The sequence below is a fragment of the Diceros bicornis genome (genome assembly GCF_020826845.1).
Source record: "Diceros bicornis minor isolate mBicDic1 chromosome 12 unlocalized genomic scaffold, mDicBic1.mat.cur SUPER_12_unloc_1, whole genome shotgun sequence".
Taxonomy (NCBI): Eukaryota; Metazoa; Chordata; class Mammalia; order Perissodactyla; family Rhinocerotidae; genus Diceros; species Diceros bicornis.
Window position 1 is genome coordinate 1,396,173 of NW_026690864.1, and position 10,031 is coordinate 1,406,203.

General features: G+C 57.1%; 1 protein-coding gene across 1 annotated transcript; it reads right to left on the reverse strand.

Moving 5' to 3' along the window:
* Nucleotides 1–312: 312 nt before the first annotated feature.
* Nucleotides 313–4,986, reverse strand: LOC131401617 (ral guanine nucleotide dissociation stimulator-like). The gene is made up of 7 exons (XM_058536887.1): nt 4,944–4,986; nt 4,384–4,453; nt 2,794–2,862; nt 2,296–2,370; nt 1,199–1,320; nt 897–997; nt 313–608 (listed from the first exon to the last, which is right to left on the reverse strand). The coding sequence occupies exons 2-7, from the start codon at nt 4,387–4,389 to the stop codon at nt 466–468; spliced, it is 516 nt and encodes a 171-aa protein (XP_058392870.1). The 5' UTR covers nt 4,390–4,453; nt 4,944–4,986; the 3' UTR covers nt 313–465.
* Nucleotides 4,987–10,031: the final 5,045 nt, after the last annotated feature.

The window sequence follows — 10,031 nt, forward strand, 5'->3', positions numbered from 1 at the left end:
TGCTCTGCCTGGGAAAGTCCCTCCAACCTCTACATCCAGGGAGATCTGAGGGGCTGTCTCTGCTCCTGGCCCAGGTGAACCACACTGAAATGCACCTGTCCTCTGAGGAAGGGGGACTTGAGGGTGTCATTCAGTAGCCAGGGAGGGGACTGGCCGTCCTCCCTTCTCCCACATACCATAAGCTCTGACCATACATGAGTTCTTAATTCAAGGCGGAATGTGAGATTCTGTGTCTCATTTACATGAGCATAAGCAGTGAAAGAACCACATCACAACACCCAGGCTGTGACAGAAACAGAACTTACTGCAACATTCAAATCTGATATTTACTCTTAAACATATACTAATGCTCCTCCTCAATGGATAAACAGTCCCTGGGGTGCAGATGTCAGGGATTTGGAGGGGGGTCGTGCCCTCCGCCTGGGGCTTTAGGGGAAACCAGGGAAAGTCTTCAGATGTCCTCCTTCACTTGGGGTGGGGGGGGAAGAGCTGACCCGGTGCACCCCGAGGGTCCCAGTGGCCCTGCTGCTCAGGAGGAGCTGCACTTGTGGTCTCCAGAGGGTTATGGCTCCTTGCCAAGGGCACGGTGGCTGAAGAGAAGAAACAGACTATTTTGGGGAACCTTCCTGAGATTCACGGCACACCTCCCTGCCCCACAACACTCTTATCCAAACCCTGTGCCGAGTGCTCAGTCCATCAACAGCACCTCGTTTGTCCCTGATGGGGGAGGCATCATTTAGCATCACTCATTTAAGAGGAGGCAACCGAGTCCCAGAGAGGAGAGGGGAGCGGCCTGTCCCAGGCCTGGCCAGCACTGGAGCTGGGATCCAGGCCCATGCTTAGCCCGAAGCTGTACTGAGCCCCTGGATTCAGTCGCTGCTGCTCCTGACACTCACTCGGCCCTGAACTGGAGGATGTCCGGTTCCTCTTTCTCCTGAAGAGCCGCATTTTGCTCGTCTTCTGGTGTGTGGGCTCCAGCCGGCAGGAGAGGCAGTAGCTACAGGACAGAGTGGCCTGTGAGCTACCAGGAGCCGCACCTCAGGTGTCCCTCCCAGAGCCTGCCAGCAGCTGAGTCCCGGTGCCCCATGGGTCACCACGCAATGAGGTCTGGGGCTGATCAGGGAGCCAGGCCCCACGCTCTGCAGCCGGCCGGCCGAGAGAGTCTGGCCTGCCCTCACCCAACTCCTGTGCCCCTCACCTCTCATCAACACTGAGGGGCTCCATCGCCTGGAACCAGGCCCCAAATCGCTCCTCGGGATTCAGGTCATATTCACTTGCAGCCTGCTGGAGCAGCTGGATCTTCCTAATGACTTTGTATTTCTGGGAGGAAGGACAGGATGCAGACAGGTCCCGGGTGGGGAACCCTGCCAGGGACTTGTGCGGAGTGAGGATCTGGTCTGGGGTCTGTGCTCACTCGGGAACCCTCCTTCCTTCCCACTCCATTCAGGACTTGCCTGTCCTCACAGTTGGCTTGAATTAGTTCCTCATCCAGGAAGGTGTCCTTGATGCCAGCCCCTCCCGCACCCGCCAACGTGATGGGATTCCCAGCTTTGTAGCATCTAACTGTCCCAACAAATATAAGACCCGAGGGATGAGGACACGTGACATCTTGCCACGGGAGGTCTGTGATTTCCACTTCCCCACCCTCCCCACAGCTGCTGACCTCACGCCATTTCTGGAAGTTGACCAGATTTCCCTGGAAGGGAGACAGCCAATGTCCATCAGTAACGGCCCCCTAAGCCCATAACCAGCCCCCATCCCACCCCTTCTCAGGCTGCAGGAATGTCAGGGCCCAGCAGAGGGCAGACCTTCCACAAAGAGAACTTGACACTGGGCCAGGCTCTGGGCTCCAGAGCAGGAGGGACAGGGGAGCTGAAGCCAGAGACCTTGCAGCCCACCCATTTCTGATGACAGACGGGAAGACTGAGGCCTCAGGCAAAAAGGGACAGCTGGACCACAGATGTGCTTCCTCACTTGCAGGGGCTGATGGCACTCCCCCAGGGGCAGGGCCCAAGGGGGAGGCTGAATCCAGCTCAGACACAGCCTCCTGCAGCTTTGCAGGCAGGCAGCTATGAGCTTCACTAGTCCTGAGAGCCTGGTAGGGGGCTTACGCGGAGCCTCCATTCACGCATCACTAAGACGGGCCTGACTCTGACTCCCTAGCTCCCAGGGGTGGCCATGGTGCTCTCATGAGAGGAGGTTTGCCAGGTACAGAGAGCTCAGGGCCCAGTGCAAGGCTCTCGCCTCCCAAACCACAGGATCCTGCTCCCTGGCCCCACCTCCAGGCTCACTCACTTGTAGATCATCCTCCATCCCAATGTCCAGCAGTTTCAGGTGATTGAGGAACGTGCCCAGGAAGGGGACGACACCCTGTGAAATCAGGGTGGGAGTGGGGATGAGTCCCAGCTCTCAGGTGCCCCCATGGACCCTCCCCCAAATCCCTTCACCCCAGCCTCCTGCCCACCGCAGACTCCCACAGAGAGCAGCCTAGGACCCTCAGCAGCCTCCCCCCTGTTGCACCCTCCAGGACCACCCAACGTCCCCCGTCAGCTACCAGGGGCGGCTTTTGGCAAATCCCAGGGTGTGCGGTCCCTGCCACTCCCCCCGCAAATCCATCTTGCGCCCAGCCATTCCAGGCCTCCTCCTGGTCACTTCCAGGGCAGGCATTTCAGGCTCTGGGGCTCCAGGAGCTGGGCTGGAGGAGGAGGGACCCCTCTCTTGGGGAGGCCTCCAGCCGTGAGGGGTGAGACCCCCTCCTCTGACACCTGGACCCTCCCCCTCAGGCCCCCTCACCTGCTGCTGCTGCCTCTCCTGGGCTCCCTGGGGGTCCATCTCTTGGGTGGCCCACACAGAGTTCACCTCCTGCAGGGTCAAGGACAGGCTCAGGGAGGCCATGCTACCTTCCCCGTGTCTCCCAGGCCCCTGATCCTGGACCCTGGACATCTGATGTCTATGGCGGCTCCCATTCCAGAGTGATCTGATTCTAGATCACTCCCAGCTCCAACACTCCCTCCTCTGTGCCCTCAGGCCTGCCTAGGCCCCTAAGCCTCTCTCCTCCTCAAGAAAGTGTGAGGAGGACTCCCATGCCTCCCAGGGTCCCCTGAGGACTGTGTCATCTGACTGTCACCAGTGCTCTCCCCTCCCCCCTCGAGGAGGAGGAGCACAAAGCCGCTGCACATTCCTCTCCCCCTTGTACCTCATCACCCCTGTGAGGCCTGCACCACAGATCATCTCCCTCCATTTCCCAGATGAGGAGACCGAGGCCCACAGAGGGGTGGTGACTTGCTCAGGGGCCACAGAGGAGAGACCACTCCCCCTCCCAGCCAGAGGCCCTGGCCCCCGGCCTTCACTCCTCCTCCAGACACACCTCTGACCAAGGCCCTGTCCTCTGGACTCTCGGGGTGTGTTGAGGCCCTCAGTCAGCCTGAGCCATGGATCGGGAGGCACAAGGTGTCTCAGGGGGCATATCCAACTGGCTTCTGCCTGTCCCAACCCCTGGGGTTTTCTGACTCCAGCTGGACCTGAGGCCATGCCAAAGGCCTCAGCTCCCTAGGATCCCCTCAGGATGGTCCCTGCACAGAACTCCTCCTTCATTCACTCAGGAAGGGGACCCCCTTGTGCCACATCTGAGTGACAGTGTAGGGGGTGACCAGGGCGTTGGGTGATGGTGACATTTGCATCCTTTTTTACTTGGAACCTTCTAATGTCCTGCCAGGAAGGTCCATTAAGAATCTGTAGGTTCCCCGATAATTCTCATTGCCATCTGGGGTGTATCCTTATCAACAAGTCACCTGGGGAGACTCTCACTGAGTTTTCAGCAGTAACCACTATCGGGATAGAGTGCAGAGTCCCAGAGAGCACACAGTTCTGTGCCAGATCCACCATTCGTTCCAAGGCTGGGCAGCCCCTGTGTCCACCTGGCCTGTGTGACCACACAGTGCCCGTCCCTGGGGCAGGCAGAGTGCCCTTCCCTGAGAGGTGCAGTGCAGATAGAAGGAGCAGCAGGGACCTGGCTTCCTGAGGACAGACCGGGCTGCTTTAGGAGGAAAGGAACCCCCACCCACTCCATCCACCCGCCAGCCTGGAGGAAGATGAGGGCCAGCTGATGGGCCCGCATGGAAGCTAGAGACCTGCTCATTCTGCCAGCTCCTCACCTCCTGGAACAGTCCAAAAAACACCACTCTATCCCGTGACCAAGGCCTCCTGCCCCAAACAGTCCCCACCTGCCCTTGCAGCTCACACCACCTGCTTCCTGTCAATCTGGACAAAACAGACCGTTATGTCTCAGAGAAACTTTCAGTGAAAAACTAGCCAAAGCACACTCTGCCTGGTCCCTCCTCCCCCCTCCCCTCCCCTCCTTCCAGATCTCCAGCCTCCACGCACCTCCATGAGCAGCTTCCTGCTCTCCCGCTGGTCCGTTTTGCACAAGGTTTTAAATTTTTGGCAGTTCCTCCTGAGGAGGGAAAAAAGGAAAGAAACACTGTGGGGTGGTTTAAGGGTAAATCCCTTTTGTTTGAAAACCCAGAATTATCCAGACAGCCTGGATGAGCGTTTTCAATGTGTGCTCTGAGCCCTGAGGTCTCTGGGACTGGGGAGGGAGCTCTCCTGTTGTCACCTGGGGCCTTCGTTCTCTTATCTACTGAACAAATCTGTTTTAAACAGTCTTGATTTCAGGTGGACAGAGAGTTCTGTTGCTGCAAAGCAAACCCTTGAAAATGTTCAATTTAGTTCGAGCCAGGGTCTGGCACTTAGGGAAACTGATTCCTAAAGCAGAACCACTGGCCTAAGTTTCCAGAAAGACTCCAAGCCTCCCAACCAGGTCAGACCCTGTCCCCAGGGTTCACTGTCTCCCAGGATGTCCCAGCTTACTGAAGGGCAGTGGCAGCCCTGTGGGGGGTGTCTGGTTCACCCAGGTGGTGACGCATGGAGAGAGGCCTACGCACCTGGACACCCGTCCCCACGTCTTTTTTAAACGCTGAATGGAGGGGCTCTGCAGGGCCCAGAGGATGGCATGGAGTGATGAAAGGTTCCTCAGGCCTTTGCACTCCTGGGGAAGGGAAGGGAATGAGCTGTGAGGGGAGCTGGAGCCCTGCTTCCTCTGGCTTTGGTCACCTCATGGACGTCCCCTGTCCTGGATGAGACAGAGGCTCTGGAAACCTGAGAAGAGCACAGCTAGACCCTGATGAGGAACACTCCCAGGGAGGAGGATTTTAGCTCAAGCCAAGGAAGGAGCCCAGGAAGGAGTGAGCATCCCACCACTGGGACCAGGAGTCAGGTCATTGAGACACTGGCAGGAGGGGCCTAAGGACTGTGCAAAGGCTCAGACCACAAACTTCAATCCTGACAGCTGGAAAAGGAGAAGGGGCAGTTCCCACGACTCCAGAGAGGGGCTCAGAGGGCCTCCCACATCTTACCTTGGCCACCTGGATCCAGAGCTCCACCAACCTGGCCCTGTCCTGGGCTGTCATGGTCGGGTCCCCGAGGCAGGTGGTGATGACACATTTGACCACTCTGATAAAGTGGGTCATGGTGGCACGAATGGTGGGTGCCAGGAACTCATTGGCCCTGTTGTCCCACTGGGACCAGATGGAGTCCAGGAAGTGGCGGGGCATCAATTTCATGAACAGCTCCTGGGGAGGACAGGGAGTGTTACCCAACCCTGCCACATCCCAGCTCAGTGTCCACAGCCCCCAGTCCCAGGCCGGGTCAGTGGTGAGAGCTGGAGCTCAGGAAGCTGAGAATGTGGCCTGAGACTTGTGGGAGTCCCTGGGTGTTGCCTGTGTCCCCTGAGAGCACCCAGCACAGGATGACCCAGGACCCGATACTGTGGTGCAGGATAGTGACATTTGCTCCCAGCCCAGTCTCACTTCCTCCAAGCACCAGAACTCGGCTCCTGCTTGACCATCTCAAGGGGAATCTTCCAACCATTCTGATTATCCTGGGGTCTGACTCCTCTTTCAGATGCACATTCCCCCAAGGCAGCAACAACCACGGGCTTTGATTGTCTGCCATGTAGTCATGGACATATGAGGTGCCTAATAAGTGCTGAGGCTCTTGAGGCCTCTCGGGCAAATGAGTATTCTACCCGAGGACCTGATAGCACTTCAGTGAGCTCCCCACCCCCAGCAAAGAGCAGACTCTGCCCAACTTCCTCTCTGCTCCACCTCATCCATCTGCACAGCCACTCTGCATGGCAGATGCTCTCAGTGTCCATCTCTCCTGTCCACATGAGGACAGCAAAGGCTCGAGAGTTAAGAAGGCTGCTCAGGTCACATGAGGGTAAGTGGGAAAGCAAGAGGTTGGACCGAGATCATGGGATTCTAGATCAGGAAATGGCAGGTCTGGGGCAGCTGATGGCACAGGGGAAGGCCGGCCCCACCTGCCCTGAGAGCCCCGCTGCTCACCACATCCATCAGTGTCAACTGCTCTGCCACCAGCCGGGGAGGGAACTCCAAGAAGTCAGGCTTCTCCTCTCTCAGCAGCTTCTTGGTGCTCAGGTCCGAGGGGCAGGTGGGCTCCAGGGCTGGATCTGGCTCTGCTGTTATCTCTCCAGGTGGAGGGAGGATTCTCCCTGGAGCCAATGGTCCAGCTGGCTCCAGCTCAGGAGCTGGCACTGGGGCTGGAGCTGACGTCGGTGGTGTCTCTGGCCCTGGAGGGACTGATGGAGGTGACACTGGCTCCAGCTCTAGCACAGGTGGTGGAACTAGAGCTGGAGCTGGATCTAGCCGTGGAGCTGGCCCTTGCTCTGGCTCTGGAGCTGGAGGCAACTCTGGAGATGGTACTGCAGCAGGAGAAAGAAACAGTTTCACTCAAGTAGCTGACTTCCCCTGTGCCTGTCAAAGCCAGGAAAGACCCCACTGCCTTGAAGTGAACCAAGCCTCTGAACACTCTGCAAATTGTCATCCCAGACTGCAGTCGCCTCACCTTCCAGCTCTGCCTCAATGGGCCGTGGATGCTCCAGCTGGACCTGGAGAAGGTAGGCGTGGCCCTGCAGCCCCGAGCCAGGCAAGCTGAGATGCAGAGAGGCCAGCTTCATGCTGAAGCAGGGATAGTGCAGGGGCTCCCAGAAATCCTGCCCTGGGTCCAGGCAGGTTCCCACCAGAGAAGAGATGGCACTGGGGGAGGCAATTGGGCAACAGAGTCAGAGGCCTGGCCTTTCCCTCCACACTTCTCACCCAAGGCACCCTGGCTTGGGGCTGGGCCCTATGCCTGCCCCTCTCCATCCAGGTGAGAGCCACAGGGCAGCCCTGACCCCTGTGAGGCTGTCCTGGCAGTGGCAGGCCTGCTTATCCAGCAGGTTGACACAGAGTCTGTTGTGACTCTCTTCCCACTGACACTCTTCTCCTGAAGGTCTGGGACACAGCCCACCCCAGCTCTCCATGCACTTGTGCAACTGGATTGAGCACTGAGACAGATTTGTGACCAGGTTGCTCACACGCCTCCTGTTCTGGGCCTGGAGGCGGTGGTCAGAAGAGGTAGATGTGGAGAAGGGGAGGCAGATTCAAATGGGTCTGTGGTGGGAATGGGTTTCTAGGGGAGAACTCAGCCCAGCCACCCCTCTGGTTCCCAGGGGTCCTGGCACCCATCCATAGCTCTTTGACTCCTGTCCTCCTGGAGTGGAAGCCACCGGGCCTCTGCCTTCCCATGGGAATCAAAAGATGCGTGAGATGCGGCTTCTGACAGGCTCCCCTCAGCCACAGCCTCCATCTCTCCCCCCACAGCTTGTTCTTTAGAGACAGGAGGCCGTCCTTCTGCACCCAAAGACCACTCACTTTTTTAGGTGGTCCTGCGCTCTGCCCTCCTGGCTGGAATAAGGGGAGATGCCTCCAGATGTAAAGGAGGCTATGAGGGCATCCCTTGGGATGGAAGGTGGATGACAAGACCTGCGAATGATGTCTAATGTCAATGTCTGACTCTCAGACGGAAATTGAGGCCACGCATTGTGTCTCCTTCATTCACTGGGTTTACTGTCTCCAAATGTCCTGCATGCAGTAGATGCTTAATCTACATGGTTTATTGAATGTAGTCCACCCAGAACCATCCCAGACACCTGAGTGGGCCTAGGGCCTCTCTGCTGCCCCAGAGATCCTTGACTGGCTACCCCAAGGAAAAGGACCAGGACCAGCTGGATGGAATCTCCAACTCCTTGACAGGGTGGTTTCCATGTGCTTTTCCAAACTCAGAAAGGCCGCATCTCAGAGATGGCTGAGGCAGACTACTTTTCACGGGGAAGAGAGAAATAAACACCATGAACAACCACAGCACGTCCACAGCCCTCTCTGCAGAGCCAGGCACCAGGTAAGCACCCGCCATGGCTGATCCCATTAGTTCCTACAATATCCCCATGAAATTTATCCTCTCCCACCCTACTTTTCAGAGGAGCAAACTGAGGCTCAGAGAGATTTGCTGACACTCCCAGGACACGCAGCTGGCAGGGGGCAGAGTCACCACTGTGCTGAGGAGGGAGTGGCCACTCACCTAGTAAACAGCTGGTCCAGGACCTGGTGGGATGTGTCTAAGGCCAAGTAGTTGACCATGAAGGTGGTGAAGCTAGAGATGTTCCTCCTCAGGAAAGCTGGTGTGATGGACTCTGTCAGCTTCTTCATCATGCCTGTCTGGAGGGCCCGCATCCTGCAGGCCTCATTTAAATTCACGGTGTACTCATCCTCACACTGAGGGAGAGGAGGAGGTACATACACTCAATGACATCATGGTGAACCAGCGGGAGGATTGAGGTGACTTTCTACCCTCCTGTGTAGCTGGTGGGAAGGAGTGGAGGTCCAGATTCCTTTGGGAGTGGGACTGTGGAGCACTCTAATGAGAAAACCCTGGGGGGTTCCAGGGGAGACTCAGATTTGAGTCTGCATTCTAGTAGTGCCTTGGTCATCTCAGAGTCCTGGGTATGAAGACCCCTCTGCACCCACACTCACCTCAGACCGGCCCTCTTCATTGATGGGCTGGTGCGCCTGTGTCCTCTCCAGGGAGATGGTGAACTGGAAACCATCTACCAGCTCCTCAACCATCACTTGGGTGCAGCTCTGCAGCGACAGTGCCCAGAAGTCAGGCCAGGAGGCATCAGGGGCCTGCCTAGACTTCGCCACAGAGGGAAACCCCACCACAGTTCAGACACAGAGGGGCATCTGCATAGTCTCCATCAAGGAAGGAATGTGATGAAACCTCGACGGCCTGGGATTCACATGTTGGTAGAAGAGCTTGGTCCCCAGCACTCACCTTCCTCTCCTGAAGCCAAGATCTTCAGTATGAACATGACACACCACCAGATCTCCACCATTTAGCTACCTGCTCCTGCTCAGGGTGGTTCCTCCTCATACTACCTTCTCTAACTCCACCTCCCACATACACACACACACACACAATGAGGGTCAAAGGGTATGGGGCTGTCCATTTGGGATCACAGTTGTGTCCTGACCTAGAGTGGGCTGCCCTGGGCTACGCTGTTACCTGATGGTTCCTCCTGCTAAAAGGCCACAGGCATTCGAGGTGAGGGCTGAGCCAATGTCTAAAGCGACTTAACATGCTCTCATTCTTGGCTTTCCGGGGGCCAGAACCTCGGAAAGTCACGGGACAACACGAGAACATCCTGCTGTGTCGAGTGTCTCCACTCAAATGAACTGGACAGGAGGCTGTGGTTACAGTGTGGGTGCCTGGTAACCAGAGTTCTAAGTTCTGTTGGGGGCTGTCACCAAGGAAGTGAGGTCACTTCTTCAAGGTTCTATTACTTGGCCCCTTCCTTCAATCAGACCCACTCAAAGCCCCCGGTAGACTGTTGGCTGCTCTCCCTCCTTGCCCATGTCATCTCCATCACTGTACACAGATATCCATGACCACCCTCCCCACAGCTCCTTGGGAGGGGAACCAGTGGCCAGCTTTGAGGAGACAGAGCTGAAGTCACACCTCTTTTATCCTACCAGTTCTGTGTCCTGGAAAAGCCACTGTGCCTCTCAAGATCTCCCCAGTCTCCCAACCTGCACAATGGGGGTGGTGCTAAAAACAGCTTTCTAGGAACATCG